This window comes from Podarcis cretensis, assembly GCF_951804945.1.
Source record: "Podarcis cretensis genome assembly, chromosome: 11".
NCBI classification, from domain to species: domain Eukaryota; kingdom Metazoa; phylum Chordata; class Lepidosauria; order Squamata; family Lacertidae; genus Podarcis; species Podarcis cretensis.
The window spans coordinates 39,765,594-39,785,662 of NC_137180.1; the positions used below are offsets into that span (position 1 = coordinate 39,765,594).

The 20,069-nt window shown below is 40.1% G+C and overlaps 1 protein-coding gene across 16 annotated transcripts in view; it reads left to right on the top strand.

The window, feature by feature from the left end:
* Positions 1-20,069, top strand: part of ADAMTS6 (ADAM metallopeptidase with thrombospondin type 1 motif 6) — a 124,191-nt gene that overhangs the window by 38,710 nt on the left and 65,412 nt on the right. For 15 of the 16 annotated variants that reach the window (XR_013843513.1, XM_079995346.1, XM_079995357.1 and 12 more), the window contains 3 exons: positions 6,801-6,844; positions 12,706-12,811; positions 18,689-18,835. Coding sequence is in view for 15 of the 16 variants with exons in the window: in XM_079995346.1 (XP_079851472.1) it covers positions 6,801-6,844; positions 12,706-12,811; positions 18,689-18,835 (297 nt within the window). In the remaining variant the exon portion in view is untranslated. The remainder of the gene's footprint in view (positions 1-6,800; positions 6,845-12,705; positions 12,812-18,688; positions 18,836-20,069) is intronic. The other variant, XM_079995358.1, reaches the window with a different exon arrangement.

The following is a 20,069-nucleotide window of genomic DNA, read 5'->3' on the forward strand; positions in this document are numbered from 1 at the left end:
TGGTGCTTCAGGTTAAGAACAGTTTCAGGTTAAGAACAGACCTCCAGAACGAATTAAGTACTTAGCCCGAGGTACCACTGTACAGCGGTACCTCTGGATACGAACGGGATCCAGATGCCACTTTTTGCCTTTTCCTGTCTTTTTCTCTAGCCTCTACATCTACACACACCTCTTCTCAGCCAACTGTGGCTAAAGATCTACTGGAATAAGTAAAATGAGGGTGAACATATTAGCATCAGTTTAGTAACTGCCCTAATTGTATTTCATGCTGGAAGAGCATTCTTGTATTTTTGTCCAATCTGCTCCCCTTTTAAAAATATCAATTGACCTTAAAGAAAAGATGGTGGCAAGGTGCCTTGAAAGTCTAGGTTCTTGCCAAGAGCTTAGCTATGCTTTCTGCAGTAAGGGACAGCTTAGTATCGTGAAGCCTTTGATTGTGAGTCAGCAGCAAATTAGAACCTCAAATAGATAATTAATTATCTTTATGATTTCCCTCAAGCATTATGCAGCAATTACAAACTTCTTTATTGGGCGAAATGGAAATTAATTTGAAGTTACTAATTAATTTATTTTTATTTTGTTCTATAAATCAGTTCCAGACATTTCTTATCTAATGTAGCAGTGAAATTATGACATCGGAGCTTGTTGAATTTGCTATCCCACCTTCAGATCTTAATTTGGATTCCAGTGAGGAAATGTGTTAGTTGCTGTGTGATTTGAAAACCTTTGGAGCAGTACCCTGGTAATCATGTCATAACAACTGACTTGTGCTAATTTTTCCACAACATGATGCATTTGTTCCAATGCTGAAACTGGCTTCTTTTAACACAGGGTTCAATGTAAAGGGCTCTGGGCCTGGGATAGGAAAATGGTTAGATTATCAGATATCAAATCCTAGTATCTCTATTTATTGCTAATTTCAGCTGGAGTAGAATTGCTGTTGTAGCCGTTGAAAAGGGATACAGCAGAGCTTTCCAAACTTTTCATGTTGATGGCACACTTTTTAGACATGCATCATTTCGCAGCCCAGTAATTCAGTTTTACATCATTTTGTGACACAGTATTTCAGGTTTATTAGCCAACCAGAGGTTAAACTAACTCCTTTCCAGCCCTGGAAGGAGCGTGGGAAGCATTCACGTGATTTACCTACACACTGCAGTCAACACAGTAACATGTCGCAACATGCAGTTTGGCAGGTTCTGGAATACAGAGATATAATGTACAACGGGAACATAGGCAAATGGAAAATGGGAAAACAAATCTTGGGTATTTTAAATGGGACAATTATCAGTAGTGATATTTTATAGTAATTGTTACATTTAAATGTCCGCTTTAAAGGTTGCTCATAGTTCAGTTGGGATTTCTCTGTTAGTGCTGAATTTTGTAATATTTGTAATATTTTTAATTAATATTGTGCTTCTCTAAGTTGGCTAAAAAGTTATACAAATATTAAAAGTTTCTATATATATCCTCATTTGTACTTAAACATATTCTCATATTCTGAAGTCTGACCTAGCATAAACATCATTCTGCTTTGCTATATCAGCTGCTTCTAGTGTTTGTTTTAAGTTAAAGCATAACAATGATTAAAGGCTTATGCAGCTCTTACACATCTCCAGTGGTGCAGACTTCCAGTGAATAGTTATTTGTGCCAGCAATGCACTTTGCAGACTGCAGTGAGTACTCTTCAGAAAAGCATTTTTAGTATAAATTCCCACGTCTATACAGCTAATAACATGGAATTGTTACCACTCAAAACTGAGATAGTGACTGTGAATAAACACATGTGGGCAACCCATGACTGCCAAGCTGCATGTTGCTCTCAGCTGCATGTGTAGCCTGCCAAGTCCTGAGGAAACCCACCATTTTTCTCCACTTCCCAGCTGATCAGCCATCAACTGGGAGATGGTGAAAAGATTTTTGTTTCCATGTTGCTAAGCCTGGAAACAAAGTCTGGACCAAACCCTCCATATTTTAAATCCCTATGAGAGTCATGCTGTTGGTTTGAACTTCAGATACACTGTCTTGAAGATGCATGGCCAACTTTCATTGTGAAATCTCACTCTTCAAGGGAAATACAGCATTATGCTCTATTTTGCATCTTTGCTTCTCCCTTTTGACATCAAGTGTAGGGGTCGAACTCATATTTGACCAGAATAGTCTCTGAGCTGCAAACTTTCATTCTGATTTCTCAGATTTTAAGCAAGAGTTTTTGCATCTTTCCCTTCCTACTACTGGTTCAGAAGTTGGGATTGGTCTGAACTTCAAAAACAGAACGTTGTAATATAAAATTGTATTACGATTTCTGAGTGCTAAGAAAATTAGAAAACCCTGGTAAGATCAGTCTAAAAGACATCATGGTGACCAACCAGATATCTCTGGGATGTCTGCAAGCAGGAGTACAACAGCACTCCTTCCATTTTTATCTCACAGCAACTAGTATCCAGAATCATACTACCTCCAACAGAATCCAGAATCATACTACCTCCAACAGGAGAGAAGAGTTTGGATTTGATATCCCGCCTTTCACTCCCCTTAAGGAGTCTCAAAGCAGCTAACATTCTCCTTTCCCTTCCTCCAACCACAACAAACACTCTGTGAGGTGAGTGGGGCTGAGAGACTTCAAAGAAGTGTGACTAGCCCAAGGTCATCCAGCAGCTGCATGTGGAGGAGCGGAGACAGGAACCCGGTTCCCCAGATTACGTGACTACCGCTCTTAACTACTACACCACACTGTAGGTAGATTGATAGATTTACCCTCCATGAATTTGTCTAATTAGCTGTGGATTTTGCTCCCGTGAGGAGTAATAATGGCCAGCAACTTGGATAGTTTTAAAAAACAATCCAGTTTAATGACAATCTCTACATCTTGTGAGATCACATTTGATTTTTTTCTTGCCTTTCTTTAACATTTTCTTGCCTTTCTTTAATGGTGGAACTCAAGATGGAACAAATAGTTTCCAGGTGGTTACTCATGCAGGCATTGACTGAATTCCAATCTGTTTAGCTTCAGCAAGGTAGTGATATCATGTGCCTTCAGACCATACCCTGAGTCTTATACTATACATATAACCCTGAGTAATATGACTAGTATATACAACAACAGAGTAGTAGACTTTCTGTTAAAAAAATTGTCATACATGCTTTCAGTGGATTACTGCACTGACAACGAAGTATTTTTTCTTTTTGTATAATCCACACTAATTTATTCCACCAAGTAAAATGGTGAAAGGAAATATTGTAGAGGTAGAAGTTTGTTTTGTTTATGGCAACTTGTAAAAGACATGTCAAACAAATAACAGGAAAGCTATTCCTATTGAGAAACGTGACATGTGCACTATCCTTTTTCTTCCTTTTTTGGTGTTCAAGGATGAAACTAAATGAATTGTTTACTTTTAGTTTAAGGCAAAATGCTTCTTTGGTATACCAGATTCTGTAAAACTAAGCAGATGTTGTGGCACAAGAAATCAAGAGTTTCAAGTCTTGTATAAAGTTTTGTTGTTCTTAAACATGCATGTTAAATCCTATACCCAGACTTTGAAAAAAATGATGAGCTTGTAGTATTTAATCCCCCAGAACATCAGCTTTATACAGCAACTTTAAAACTATCAATGGATTATTGGCATTTCTACTTAATGCCTTAAATACTGGAGGTGTTTAGCCTTATCCAAACATCCTTCCTAATAGGATCAATCCACGACGTTTGATATTTGAGGCAAAAGGGGCACCCGCTGCTGAAGCTACTGCTGCAGCCCACTGACACTGTCCCCTGCTGCTCCCTGCCAGAGCAGCTCCTCCCTCTGAAGCCGCCTGCTGAAGCTACCCATCAACACCAGGAGGCTGGAGAGGAGCAGGCAGCAGTGGCGGAAGAAGAGGTCCACTCTTTAGGGCCACACCTGCCATTTCCCCAACTATCCCTCAGCCTGCAGCCTGAGGCGACTCCCTCACAGTGCCTCAAGGGTGGGCCAGTCCTGCCTTTGAGAGCTGGTAGAAACATGGATTTCCATTGTAAGCAGGCTTTCCCATCCAGCAGCACTGGGGCATTCTTCATTAGTCAGACTGTATTTTGGGAATTCATTGATTCCCGGAATGGAAGTCTGTGGGTGGAAATGTTCCTTTGAACTAGTCACTGCCATATTGCTATCAAATTAAAAGCAAGTTTGGAAATTGCAATAAGAGAAGAGGTGCCTTGAACTTTTTGTTCTTTCACATTTCAGTCTCATTTGAAAGATTTTTCGCATGTTCTCTGGAAAGAGCGGAAAGTTCCTGAAGGGGTGCTAATTTAATCAAAAAACAAAAACAGCTTGGAGTACTATAGCATAAATTGATTAATGATTGATACGGTTTCTTTGAAAAAAGTTGATTTGGTTTACCTCAAAAGAGCTGCAATCCAGTTTATGCCATTGAAGAGTTTTACAAGCAATTTGTTAAACAAGATTCATTTTAACCCATCAGATAATGGTTAACCCGTCAGATAATATGCAGTATATGCTTCATTTTAAGTATTTTTTTCTCAATAACAAATTATTACCTTCTATTTTTTTATATAATCTCCAGAAATGCATTGAGAGCATGACTGTGAGAGACATGGGTCTGATATTGAAAGGGTGGGTAGCAGTTTTATTATCCAAGCAGCCAATATATGGCGGAACTCTGATAAATCAAGAGACACTTGCTTTGATCACTTGTTTTCTCTTTATTCTGAAATCTGATCTGCTTTCCCTGATTCCTCCTTAGTTTGTGCCCTCAGAATCTGTGCTGCAGTCTTGTTATCTAATATTTAATATTTATATTTAATATTTAAAATATTTATAAACTGTTTTTCTTGCCTTGTCCAAAGTGGCTTAGTTGTACTGAGGTGGGTCTTTAGCTAAGGACATGTGTCAATTTGTGTGAGAACATGATCATCTGACTGTGATGATCAAATAGTCAAAGGACTTTGGTTATTCCATCCAGATGGATGATTGGGAAAAATTATGGCAAAAAACTTAAAATTCACAGCTTGCTTCACAATAATGGAAAATTTTATGAAAATGCTATATCGATTGTACATGACCCCCAGCAATTGCCCAAAATATATAAAACAAACTCAAATGCATCCTGGAGGTGTAAGCAAATGGAAGGAACAATGTACCATATGTGGTGGGACATTGTCTATGAGGAATTAAAAAAAATGTTTAGACAAATATTTGTAAAGAAGCCAGAAGCTTTTCTTCTAGGATAAGGAAGAAGTAAAAAGCCATAAAAAGGTGAAGGGAAGTCACTTGTGAAGAAGTATTGATTTATTTTGGTTTACATTCATGTATAGGTTAACATATTTTGAAGACAACTGGAAAATGTATATAATTAATCAATGTAAAATTTAATAAAGAATACTAAAAATAAAATAAAATTGTGTGAGAACATGAATGTTTCTGAACGTTCATACTAGAGCTGGGCGATATATCGTCCAAAACTGGTTTGAAGTCCATATTGTGATAGCGGTTTCATAGTTTTTGACCTGGAAGCAATATACTGTGAATCATGGTGTGTATGTGTGTGCGCGCATGTGCACTATGCAAAAATAATGATGCAGGAAAAACCGTGAAGCCAGCCAATGCCTCTACGTAGCTCCATCCTTATTTCAGACTTCATTATATGTCAGTATATCACAATGTTTAGCTGGTGATATATCATGATGTTGAAAAACAGGTACCACCTAGCCCTAGTTCATACCCATTCCAGGGTATGAGAGGTCATGGTAATAACTTCCCATGTTTTTTGGTTTCTAAAATGTATTCCTAGAAACATTAAGAGATGCATCTCCTTTCCTGTTTTTTAAAAGCTTTCTTCAGATAGAGGACATATGTATCTGTGTCTGTGCATAGGAAGCTGCTTTATACTGAGTCAGATCATTGGTCCATCTAGCTCAGTACTGTCTACTGAATGCAGAGTTTCAGGTGTGGATTTTCTGTTGGAGATTGAACCTGGGACATTTGTGTGCTAAGCGTGTGCTCCATCACTGAGCTCTGGTTCCTTCCCGATGTTAGTCTTACTTATGCTTCTCCAAGTGTAAACAGTCACCTTTAGGAGATTTCATGCTGACAATAGTAAAAAACCCATAGAAGCTGATGCTCAAAATGAATGATTGAAATGAATGGTAGGAATTTTCATTGTGATTTTTGAATCATTGTTTGAATCTCCAGAATAGGATGGTAACATAACATTTGTGTCTTTCCTTTTTTCTTTTCCCCTTTCCCTTAAAGAAAGAGTTTAGGGAAGAGGGTTAAAAAAAAAGGAGATTGTTTAATAATGTATCGTTTATTTTACGTATCACTTAGTTCACTAACATTTTGGTTTCAGGAAACATCAAGAAAGCAGGGAAGAGACAAAACATTAGGATCAAAACATTACTGTTCAGTATCCTAAAATATGCAGTGTCCTTAGGAAGAAAATATTTCAATAGGATTAGAAAAATGCTTTGTTGGTTTCTTGTTGAAATAGTGATGCTCTGCAGATGTACTGCTGCAACTTCATAACAGTGTGGCAGGCTGTTTTATAAGGCCAGAGATTACAAAGGTCCACTTTAACCTTTTTTTCCTTCCTGGCAGGTGTCCCACTGGCCTGAGGCCAGAGGCTGTGAGCATACTGCAGCCTGTGGTTTACACCAGAACGCAGAGCCGACACTCCAGCTGGCTGCTCATAATTACAGTGATTGCAGTCTGACAACTGGAGTTACACTACAGAAATGTGATAAATATAAAAAATGTATTAACCAGGTTGAACGTTTTATAAATATATCTACTCTCCCCTCTTTACAGATACGATATCTGCACATATAAAAACAAGCCTTGTGGAACACTGGGTAAGGTTGCAAAAATGTAACCTAAATGGGTATTTATTTTCTTCAATGTTTTGGTTTTTGTTACCTATTCGTTTGACATCATTTCTTGAGATGATTTCCTCACATTTCATGTTTATGTAGAAAATGATTCTGAAAATATATTTTGCTTGCAAGAAGCAGTAATGTTTTTTTTTAAAAAAGAATAGTTATTTTGGACAGCTGTGCCACTTTAAAAACCTAGAAGGTAATCAAAGCAACAATTAAAAGGGGGGGCAAGGGAAGCTCACATTGCTTTCTTCCTCATAAAGATTGCTCTGATAGATTTCACAAATACAAAGAGAAGAAAAGAAACACACAGAAAAACCAGAAATGTTAATGGTAAAAATGTGCTTAAGAAAGCATGCAGTTAACTGATTATCCTGTCTGGTGCAAAAGCCTGAATTTACCACATATCCGTCTCTGAATTCTTTGCCATAATGGTGGTTGTGTTGTGAATTTGATGCTGTTTTCTGTGTTTTTTAAACTGTTACAGTGCTCTTAATCCATGAAGTATATTGGAAAAGGAAAAAGTCTGCCATTTCTTTAAAATTTTGCTCAGTATTTAATGATAACTGTAGGATTTTGAGCAGGCAACTATTTTTTAATGATCGTGCAAGAATTTTGCCATCCCTTCTCTAGGAAACATGAAGACTCTGTTAACTTGCTTTGTCCACTTAATCCAGAGGTACTTATATAGCACCTGAACAATTGTGTGCTTGAGGTATCAAAGCCCTTTTCTAAATATCAATGTTTTTACAGTAAGCATTTATCCTCTACAGAAAACATTTAGCGTTTTCAATTTCTGTCATTTCTAGTTTTAAAATCCACAACATGGCAGATTGAGCAATCCCATAGCTGCAACTTTGCTGGCATCCACTGGCATTTCAGTAGATTTCCATGAGTGTACATTTTGTATCACTGGCAACAGAATGACATATGGAATGGGTGGATCACAATGCCACATGGTTATTGCATCTCGAGCTTAGACTTGCACCCCTAGTCACTCCCTGAAATTACATTTCTGTTGATCAGGCATTCTTGTTTCAGCACAAAGTGAAAATGGGTATCTAAGGAAGAGATAAGAGAATCTGCTGCTGGGTAGATATTTTGGTTTTTTTAATCCCCATGTCCTTGCACAGGGAGGCATGAAAGGAGCTATGTGTATTCAGTTGCCTTCATGGAGTGTGTCTACAGCTGTTTTGTAGCTTCAGGAAATATTTTTTTCTGCTTCACATCTGTCTAGCACCTGGTGCAGATACTTAAACCAGGTGCTGTGCTCTGATTTTGAACTCTGTTGTCTTCTCAGACCTAAAAGCTTTGTCCAGAATTTCAAATTAATAGCTTGGTCCTGTAGCCTGCCTTAAGACATTCTTAAGTGTGTTTTAAGAATAAATCCCTCCTGGTGCATCGGTAAATTGAATCCCCTAAGGGTCTGTCTATGTATAGTGAGCTGCAGAAGCTCCCTGTTGCCACTGCATCCTTAACCTTTCAAGCACCAACAGGTTCTGAGTAACCGTCAGTTTTACATACCCAACTTTTTTAGCCCAGGTCAATTGGAGTATGTAGGAGCCATGATACAGGCAAGGGGAACCACATGGTGAGGACTCCCATGATTATGATGCAGGTACCAGGGAGACATGGGACGCGGGTGGCGCTGTGGGTTAAATCACAGAGCCTAGGACTTGCCGATCAGAAGGTCGGTGGTTCGAATCCCCGTGGTGGGATGAGCTCCCGTTGCTCGGTCCCTGTTCCTGCCAACCTAGCAATTCGAAAGCACGTCAAAGTGCAAGTAGATAAATAGATACCGTTCTGGCGGGGAGGTAAACGGCGTTTCCGTGCGCTGCTCTGGTTCACCAGAAGCAGCTTAGTCATGCTGGCCACATGACCTGGAAGTTGTACGCTGGCTCCCTCAGCTAATAAAGCGAGATGAGTGCCGCAACCTCAGAGTTGGTCACGACTGGACCTAATGGTCAGGGATCCCTTTACCTTTACCAGGGAAACGGAGGAGTAAGCATTAGGACCTTTTGCAAGCTTCATTCTCAGTAGGAGTGCAGGTCATCTTCTGTGTCACACTGTGGTCGGTCAGATGCAATGTTAAATGGGTGTTACATTGTTCATCTCAATAACTTGATGTTGGAAAGGTGGGGGTTTGCCCATGACTTGATGCTGTTCAGCCTGATGCCAGAGAACAGACTGCTTCCTTCTAGAACGGAATCACAACCATGGCAAGCATAGATTTTGCCTGGCTCTGGTGGCTACGAGTGCCCTTTTCAGCTCCGGCTGCTACTGCATCCATAGGACAGAGATTACCTGACCACAGTACTCCATACTCTTTCAACTTCCAAATTTGATTACTGCAGTGTGCCTTACATGGGGTTGACCTTGTAGATGACTTGGAAACTTCAATTTGCTGGGGCTCTTTTTAGAGCCCGTATAACCCTTGTTTTAAAACAGATGCACTGGTTGCCAGTTCATTTCCAGACCCACTTGAAAGTGCTCATTTTAGTGTTCAAAACCGTAAGTGACTCAGGCTCCAAATATCTGAAAGATCACCTCCTTCCCTACTGACTCTCTCAGGTGCTAGAATCAGCAGAAGGGACTCTATTGGTACTTCCTTTACCCTCAGAGGCTCACAAAGTGGTGATGTTGGCCTGGGAGAGGACATTCTCTGAAACAGTCCCTAAGTTGTGGAACTCCTTCCCTCCGTTCCTTCATTATAGTTTTTTGCACAAGACAGGATAAGGTAATTCGAAGCTTTTGCTTCTACTTTTAAACTAACTAGATTTCCCTGTTAGATCCAGATTTGGGGGACAGTTTGATCCTGGCTTGCTTGAGGCAGCTTGATCCAGGGAAGTTCTTGGAAAAGGACATATTTGGATAGAATGCACAAGGACATGTAATGCTAAGGGGGAGGAGGAGCATAAAATATTGAGAAAAAAGTGTTGGTGGAAGTTGGAGGGAGAGGAATAGCTGAGGAAAAAACACTGAAGGGAGACCTCAGAAAAGAAAAAGGAGAGAAGTAAGTTAATAGCTGTAAGATTTCAGAAGGGTGGAAAATGGACACAAAGCAACAGACTGAAGAACACGTTCCTCTAGTAATAATTAACTAACCATGTGCCACATAAATAATAGTAGTTTGGGGTGGGTCATATGTGGGTTTTGTTTTGTTTCGCAATTATTAATTAATTTGTTGACAGTTTTTAATTTGTAAAATAAGTATCAGCCATATTCATTAGGAATATTTTCCAATGTTCATCCATTGATAATAACTGAGTGCATTACTTTCAACCATTCTAAAAATGTCAAAGATACTACTCTGGAATTCAGAGTTAAAAAGTCAAACAATTCTATTTGGTTACAATGAAAGTACAATTTGGGTGTATTCTAACTTTGTCTTTTAATAGACTGGAAAGAACGTGATTGTAACCTTCACCTAGCAGAAATTACAGTTGGTCAAGTAATTTCCACCTTCTTTACCGGAGCTTGTTTTGTTTATTTTCATTCTGTTCCAGTCTGTTGTAAGAGATCAGTGTCAGTAGCAGTTATGTAGATTAAAAACTTATTCAAAGATAAAATATCAAGACTGTCTTCCTCATTTCTTACCCATATCCCCCTTGACTTCAACTACTGAGTGCCATTAAAAGGGATGCTTTTAATGTTTGATGTATCATAGTATTTTAATATTCTTTTGGAAGCCGCCCAGAGTGGCTGGGGAGGCCCAGCCAGATGAGCGGGGTATAAATAATAAATTATTATTATTATTATTATTATTATTATTATTTAAATGATATGAACATATAATGTTCCTTAAATACTCCAAACTTAGATCTCGGTGAATTTGAAAACTCTCTCTGTGTGTGGAATCTGTAAGTGGAACAGCCACAGATAATACTGCTGTATATGCTGCTGCTCTATGGACCTCAGACATAGGTTAGGCATATTGAATTTATGAATTGCTTCCCTCAACAAAAAGGCCCAAAGCAATTTACAATAATAATAAAATACAGTAATAAAAATGAACAAACACATTAAAAACACATTCAGAGTAAAAACATACAGTCATTGGTGCTGTCCAAATGCCCGGGAAAACAAAAGCATATATGCCTGGAGTTGAAATGATGACAAAGTTGGCGCCAGTTAGGCCTCCCTGGAGAGAACATTCCAGAGATGAGGAGCTACATAGCCATTCTAATCAGTAGAGTTCTCAGTTGAATTAAGGGATGACAGAAGGCTAGTGGGGAACAGAGTTTCTATGGGGTAAGACTCATTTCTACACCATGCAGGGCTTTATGGATTGAAATGATTGAACAGAAAAGAGTTCAAAGCTGGTGTAAACCCTGGAGTGCTGGTGTTAATCTGGTTCCTTGTAACACATCCCTATCAAGTTAATGTTAATCATAATTTAGGTTACTTTGCTCATAGAATACATTCCCTTCAGTGCTAAAAGTATCCCTTTTAGGTTCTTGTTTTGTAGCAGTATTTTTTCAGGGCACATACCGTATTTTTCGCCCCATAGGGCGCACCGCCCCACAGGACGCACCTAGGTTTGTTTTTTTTTGGGGGGGAAATAATTCCCCCCCCCCATGCGCGGGGCTGGCGCGGGGGAAGCCCGAGCTTCCCCCGACCCCAGCCTCCAGAACAGCCTGCTATCCGCAAGCCTAGGGAGCCCGGTGCGAAGTCGCGCCGGTCTCCCCAGGCTTGCGGAGAGGTGCGCGAAGCCCAGGTGCGCTCTTCAGCGTGTCCCAGGCTTCGGAATGCAGGCAGCTCTGCACAGCCGTCGGGAGCCCAGCGTGACTTTGCGCCGGGCTCCGGAGGGCTGCATGGAGCTGGGTAAAGCCCGGGGCTGCAGGCAGCTCCACGTAGCCGTCGGGAGCCCAGCGCGACTTCGCGCTGGCCTCCCAAGGGCTGCACAGAGCTTCCTGAAGCCTGGAGAGCAAGAAGGGTCGGTGCGCACCGACCCCTCTCGCTCTCCAGGCTTCAGCGAAAGCCTGCATTCGCCCCATAGGACGCACACACATTTCCCCTTCATTTTTGGAGGGGGAAAAGTGTGCCCTATAGGGCGAAAAATACGGTAATCCCCTAGGAGAGTATGTTAATGTTTTTTCCAGATAATAGTCCTCAGGGAGGAATACCTTTAAGGCCGCAGCAGGTCAATTCCTCGGTAGTGTTAACTAATTAATCCTGCACTAGTGCACATCCCAAGTAGTACTGATGAACATTTATAATATTTGTACATACTGTGTTCCATTTTAAAAGGTTTTAGAAGCAGATGTATGTGGTGAGAACTTAATTTCAGAAAACTGATAAGCAGAAGTTTTTATAGTTTAGTAAATACAGCTAACATTTCTTTCTCTGCAGTTGGTGCATTGAGTTTTTTGTTTTCATAAAAAATCCTAAAAATATACCACTCGGGGGTTTTGTAGCTAAAAATGTTTCTCGTATGTTTTATGAACCCACTAAACTTATACAGATCTCTTTAGAAAAATAATGTGGACACATTTTGCTTTCTGCAACCTCAAGAATGTTAAAATATAAATGCTTGCTTGAATTCCCTCTCCTGGCTCATATTACTAGGTGGTCCCAAGTTACCAGAAGTAAAATTTATAAATCTAACCCCTAGTCTAGACATTTTCCAGCAGTGACTGCAGTTCAAAAAATATTAATGTCTAGCCGGCAAAGTGAAATTCCCCCCAGTGATTTTGCAATGACTAGAAAGTTAACCTTTTGCCAACTGCTGCTTCGATGCATGGAGGTTATTAAAAAGAATCCAGGCATTTATAACTAGGGCTTTTAAGATTGAAACACCTTGGCATGACCCTTTGTGTCTCCTTTTGTTTGTTCAGGCTTGGCCTCTGTTGCTGGAATGTGTGAGCCTGAAAGGAGCTGTAGCATTAATGAAGATATTGGCTTAGGTTCTGCTTTTACCATTGCACATGAAATTGGTCACAAGTGAGTACATTTTTAAATCTTTATAAATCTTAATTTAATGACCTTTATCTGTGACTTTATTCTCTCATCTGTTCTGCTTGCTACGTACATAAAATTATCCTAATGATTCACTTAATTTTACTTTTTGTCTTTCACTAACAATATGACCTTAAAAGATTTATTGCTTCAGCACATAAATACTTGAGATATGCCAGTTGGCTATTGCAATGCTGTCTATGAGGACTGCTCTGGAATATGGTGTGGAGGGTGCAACTGGTGCAGAATGTGGCAACCAGAATGATGTCTGGTATGGTTCAAAGGACTTTTGAGTAGATATGGGTGGGATTACACTATGTAGGCTATATCTGGCCAGTTCATACTCAAGAGTAGGCACACTGAAGTCAATGGAAGTTTTAAATATCCTCCCCATGTACTCAGAGGAGGAAGCATGCAAATCTGAGGCTCTTGCCTTCTGATTCTCATTTATTATTATATGTATGAATTCAACCTCCATATTTTATTTGTTGGAAGCTTATTCTTGGAGTAAGTCCTCGTAAACAATGGTCATTTTATCTACCTACCTAGTATTAGCTAGTATCTGGCTCATTTGGGCTGCTTCCACATGAGTAGCTCTTAGTGCTGCCGAATCATTGCTCTTCTGCTATAAGCCAAAAGCAGAATTGGAATCAACTTTCCACACTATTGGTAGTATACTGCTTCTGCTATGTTAAGGTTACCAGATTTTTTTCACTGAATCCGGGGACACTTTTCAACTTCTACTAAATAGATGGATTTTGTCAGGGGACTGATTTGTAAATCTGGGGACTGCCCCCGGGAAATGAGGACGTCTGGTAACCTTATGCTGTGTTCCATCCACATCAGTGGGTGTGTCATAGGTGCTCTGGGTGGGGCCATTTGAAGCTCAGCACTCATGCATTATTTAACCTTGTTGGTGGGCTGTTTAATTATTTTGTTTTTGAAATAAATCTTTTAATTGGCTTTTCCAACTTTTAATTGGCTTTTCCAACTGTACTTTTTAAAATGAAAGAGGTACAACAGTATCTATGCTACAGAACCGTAATGCTATAATGCTCATCTCTTTTTTTTTAAAAAAAAATAATTATGATGGTCTAAGTGCTCTTAAACAGTTATATGCAGAGGCACATAATTGTGGCAGTAACCTGGTCTTGAGGAGTTTGTGCCTTTGTGTGTTAGTAACAAGACCTTGAACATAGCCTGGTAGCTAATCAGCAGCCTATTCAGTTCCCTCAGCGCAGATGTAATATGTACATGTCCAGATTCTCCATTCAGCAAGCTGACTGCAGCATACTGCACCAGCTACAACTTCCAAATATGCCTGAAGGGAAGTCCCACATAGAACACATTTCAGTAGCCTAGTTGTGAGGTTGCTAATGCATGAATCATAGTGTCTAAGACGTCATTGTCCGGGCAGGGTTGTAGTTGATATACCAACCTACTTTGTTAATAAGTGCTGTTTGCCAAGGAAGTTACCTAGGTTCCAGTAACAAAGAATGGTCCAAACTGTGTACTTATTCCTTTAGAGGGAGTGGAACCTTGTCCAGAATTGGTAAATTCACCAATTTCCAGACTGTAAACTACTCGTCCACAGAGTCTTATCAGCATTCAGTGTCATTTTGTGATTCAACCCACCACTGCATCCAGGCGGCAGTTCAGAACAGATACAGTCTCTTCTGATGCACATGTAACAGAGAAATTGAACTGAATGTCAGTATGTTGACGACCCCATTCCCCAAATCTAATGAACGCTTCCCATGATTTCATATACAACATTGAGGAGAAAATTGTGTCCTCCAGCACCCCACAGCAGAACTGCTAGGGGGCAGACACATAACATCCCAACACTATATTTGAACCCAGCCATGTAAGTAGGAATGGAATCACAGTAACACAGTGCAACCAATTTGCAACTCACGCAAAGAGTCCAGGAAAATACCAGCCAACAGTATTGAAAGTCACTGAGAAATCAAGAAAGAGGAATAGAGTTGCACTCCATCTGTCCCGTGCCCAAAGGAAGGTGCCCATCAGGGTGACCAAAGCTAATTCTGTTCAAAACTCAGACCTGAACCTAGACTGGAAAGGGTCAAGAGCAGCAGTTTCCTCCAACAGTGCTTGCAGCGTGCCGTCACTCTCCCGAGCACCTTACCTCAAAATAAGAGTAATTTGTGATCAGGTAATAGTTGTTGAGTACCTCATGGTCCAAGGAAGTGTGTGGTTTTTTTAAGGAGTGGATACACTACTTCCAAGGCATTAGGTACCATTCCCTCATGCAAAATGGGTCAACTGCTTCCTGGAACGACCCCAGACCCCGATAACTTGAATAAGCTATTGTGAGCAGGAGTAGAGAGAGCATATTGTGGGCTGAACCACCACAGGCACCTTGTGTACATCCTCAAACCTCAACTGCAACTGATTTCCACAAGATCAGGGAAGATGCTTTGTCATTCCACCTTTCTTTGGAATAATGGCAGCATTCACCTCAGCACTGAGGCAAGTAATTTTATCCTCAAAGTGCCTGGCAAACTTATCATAGCAGGCCTCTATAGTTCCAAAACTCAATTCCCTGGAACAGATGTCAGCTCTCACAACATGGAACAGCTCTGTTAACCAGCTACTCCAAGATGCACCATCTTCACTGGCACATAGTAGTCATGACTATGCACTTTAGGAAATATCTTGTCAGTTTCACATTGAGTCTAACACCACTTCCATTTTAGCCCCCGAAAACAGGCATTTTCCATCATTGCTCATGCACTCTAGAATGCCTGTTCCTCTAGCCCTTGTCCAGCTCATTTGATTGCTCAGAGCTCCCTGGAAAACTCAGGAGCAATCTTGTCAACATTCCATAGCACAACAAAAGCCTTTGACAGGTATTGCCAGCTCTGGCTTCTGGAAATTTTCCCAAAGCATTGAGGAATCCTTCAAGCTTCTTTAAGTCTCTGAGGATGGACCATTCTGAAGTATCCTCCAACCTTGTAGGGAGAAACTGGCACTGTAAGACCAAACTTAGCAGATGATCTGACCACAACAATAGGGTTTCTTCAACACCCTCCACCCAATATGCAGACCAGCCCTTTCACTCTGAACTGAAGACCAAATCAAGAGTATGCCCTGCTCTATGTTTTGAAGTTCCTCAGAACCAGTGTCCTCTGATTCTCAAACACTGCACTCAATACCACCTCCACCAGCTTGGATAGATATGCTTTGGGGCAGCAACCCCAATCTGTCCCACTGGCCCAGTGTAAGGTATAGCCCACCCAACAATGGTGAAGTTTCCTAGTGAGTGAGATGGAAATTATGTTTCCAGTGACAATGGGTTGTCTGGGGGCTGGCTGGCTGGCTTATTTATTTACCTACCTCCTTAAGTTTTTCTAAGTTTGTAAACCTTGTAATTCCCTCAAGCATGCTGATGCCTCCCCTTTGTTTCTCAGTAGCACTATTTTGACTTCATATCTGTTGTTGTTTTATTAGCATGTATTTCATATAGTAGTTTGTGTTGCCAACTATTTCTCTCATAATGAGTAACATTACTTTTTCTGCTGCAGACAAACAGAAGGTTGGCATCTGCACATTCTGTTGGATGGTTGTGTTTTCCCCTTTTTGTTGCTTCTCAACTTTCTCTACTTCTTTATTGAATAAGTTAAGAATTCTGATAGTGTTTATGGACAGTAGGTGTGTACTGCTTAAGTAAATATATACATTTTTAAAGCCTTCACCTTTAATATAGTTCAGTACTGATGATTTTATTAATGACGGGGTTGGTTCATGCTGGACTGATTTTTTTAAAAAAGTATCTTGGATGGGGAATCTCTGATAAATTAGAGGAATTTAGTAGTTCCTGGCGCTGTGGGTAAAACCTCAGCGCCTAGGACTTGCCGATTGTCAGGTCGGCGGTTCGAATCCCCGCGGCGGGGTGCGCTCCCGTTGCTCGGTCCCAGCGCCTGCCAACCTAGCAGTTCGAAAGCACCCCCGGGTGCAAGTAGATAAATAGGGACCGCTTACTAGCGGGAAGGTAAATGGCGTTTCCATGTGCTGCGCTGGCTCGCCAGATGCAGCTTGTCACTCTGGCCACGTGACCCGGAAGTGTCTGCGGACAGCGCTGGCCCCCAGCCTCTTAAGTGAGATGGGCGCACAACCCTAGAGTTGGACACGACTGGCCCGTAAGGGCAGGGGTACCTTTACCTTTTACACAGGAGGAAATAGATTTTTTGGATCAGTTGGTCACTTTCTGAACATGAGTGAAATCTCTTACTGCAGAATAAATGAGGGAATACTTTCATTAGGACCATTTAACATTCACATTGTAGTTTGATCATCAGTTGCATCACTGCCAAAAAAGGTATTACCTCAGCTGTTCTGTGATTCTTTTCATTTGAACTAATACAGTTATCAAGACTTTAACATATTTAATGTTTCCCTAAAGTAGATGGTTCTGTCATATACACTTTTACCGAATCCTTCCACATATGGTTCCTCTCAGTCTGCCCTTCCAGTTTTCCTGCCTGACATTTATACTTTAACTTTGCCAGCCACATAAATGAGCAAGTCATCTAATGAGCATTTTATCCTTGCGATTCTGTGGTTTTGTGGTACTGATTCCCTCCCCTAAAAACAAACAAAAAAACAAAAAAACCATGAGAAGGAAGAATCTCAAATAAAACTTGAAGCTCAAGTTTATCTTCATTGAAGATATATATTCTTTAATATTTTTTCTGAGGGAAAATGTATTCTAAGTGTTAAAACCCAGTTGTTGTGCTGAACTCAGTGACAGGGCAGATGCTAGCAGGGCCAGTAAAGAATATGAAAGACACACGAAGAGCACAGGAAGCTAAGGTGGTCCATAGAAGAAAAACCTTAAACCTATAATTCACCAATACCCTTATTGGGACCAACCAAAATGTCTCAAATAGTGAGCAAGATTTAGAGTTCTTCAAAACTAGATGTGGTCTAGATGTTAACTAAAACGAGCTGGGGAAAGGGAGAAAAAGTAGGTGTGATGTTAAAGCCATCAAGTTGTTTGCTGCAGAAGTCTTGAGATAGAAATATTTGGCTATTTTCTTGCTGACTTAACAGCCACTTTACCATGGACAGCCAGCATCAGATTTCAGGGAGTCCTTAGCATGGTGCCACAAATAAAGCCCTAACATCCCCCCTGCAATGCAGCCACAACTGTGCAGTATTTTTCTGTTGCTGCCACCACAGCAGTAACACAATTCATTGACTTTCAATATCAAATCCTAATCCTTATGGTGGCATATAAATATTAAAATTATTATTATTCACAATGATCAAATGCCATGTTTAAGAGGTTTCATAGTTAGAATGAGATATAAAGGATTAGAAGTAGAAATTCCTCTATCGCTTAAACTGTTGTGGCCCTGCTGAATGGAACTGAAACCACTGTAGTGGTTTGTAAAGTTCACACTGAGAGTTTATATATCTAATATGTCATTCTGAATTACTATCTGAGTTAATAACATGGAAGCTTCTTATTGTTTTCCTTTTATTAATCATGGTGACTACTAGTGACGATTTTATATTGCTTGAATCCTATTTGGTGTACCCACATTTTGAGGCTACTAAATGTAGCAAAATACTTAGAATGAACCAAAGTAAAGTACTTAGAAGTCCTATTATGAAAGAAATATAGCAATAGCAATACTGTGTTATGTTTGTGTAAGGCCTCTAATCTAAACATCTATGCCAGCCATTTTTAGACAACATATATAGCCCATTGTTTAATTCCTGTTCACTGAGTATATTAAGTATATTAAGTATGTGAAAATATTATGTTAAAAGTTCTGTTCCATATAAAAATAATGGACTCTTCCCCCTTCCTCTTCCTATTCTTTTGGACAGTTTTGGTATGAACCATGATGGAATTGGAAATTCTTGTGGGACCAAAGGTCATGAAGCCGCAAAACTTATGGCAGCTCACATTACAGCAAACACCAACCCCTTCTCATGGTCAGCCTGCAGCAGGGATTATATCACCAGTTTTTTAGAGTAAGTAGTCTCTGAAGAGAGATAATAAGATTCTTGAAAAACTTCACACTCCACCATACCATACCCTGCTGAGGTGAATGTACAACGATAAAGAAAATATTTACCCATGAGACCTAATCCATAAATGTTGGCTAATAGCAGTGAGTTTACTATTTACTGCTGTATATGGGAATCTCTTCCAACAAAGAGATGGTTATCATTGTCATATTTGACAGTGCTGATTAGGGAGAAGAAATGGGAACAAAGGAGAAAGAAGGAGTGCCTTGATACAGTGGTCCAGCTTCACCCAAGTTATTGACTCAGTCAAAGCCAACAGTGCTGCCATCTAACAGCACAATCCCAAACATGTTTTCTTCCAAGTAAGTCTTATTGAATCCAGTGGAACTTACTCCACAAAAAGGTGTTTCAGGGTGAGGCATTGGCTGCTAGGTTCAAAGCACCAGGGATTCCCCACGGGGTTTGTTCCTTGGTCCCCTTAGCTATTCCAACCTGATATGACAAAAACATAAAAGTACCCACTCTACCCCAGAGCTCCCAGCGTAGAGGAGAATTTGCTACTCTGCATTTCCCTGGCCCCTTGTTAGGCTTACTTTCTAAATAATTAGAATACAACACTATTGATACAATCCTAATGACTGTTTGCAAACGTGGTGTAATAATGATGTAGGAGATTGGTGTCTACTCAAATTTTATATTAATTTACAAATAAATACTGGAATTGACTAATTAGTCTCATAGTTGATAAGATCTTTTAGAGGCTTGTTACATCTATCACTATACCAAATAATATTGACAGATGTAATATATTCTATGAATAGTCAGATTAAATGTAACTCCTCATAGCTCCTAATTTTATTTTTAACTACAATTTGTATAGTACTTTTAATCTGTGAAATATTTTAACAGTTTTATTGTGCTAATACTTGTGGTAACCCTATGAAGTTGATCCCTGGCAGAGAGGCAGCAATTTCTCTAAGATGACATAATGAGTTCATGTTAGAGGTGGGGCTTGAGCCCATCTTTTTCAAGCCGCCTCTGTTGCAGAAATTGGAGCACCATGTGTACACCTCAACTTGGAGGCACTGGCAATCACAAATGATGGTTCCAAACTGCTAGCTGGCTTAGCTGCAAATCTAGTAGTGGACCTAAATGTTTTCCAAGTGAATATGGTAGGGACATCTCATAAATGAGCCAGCCTTCAGTTATCTAATCACTGTTTTCATGTAGGTGTTCC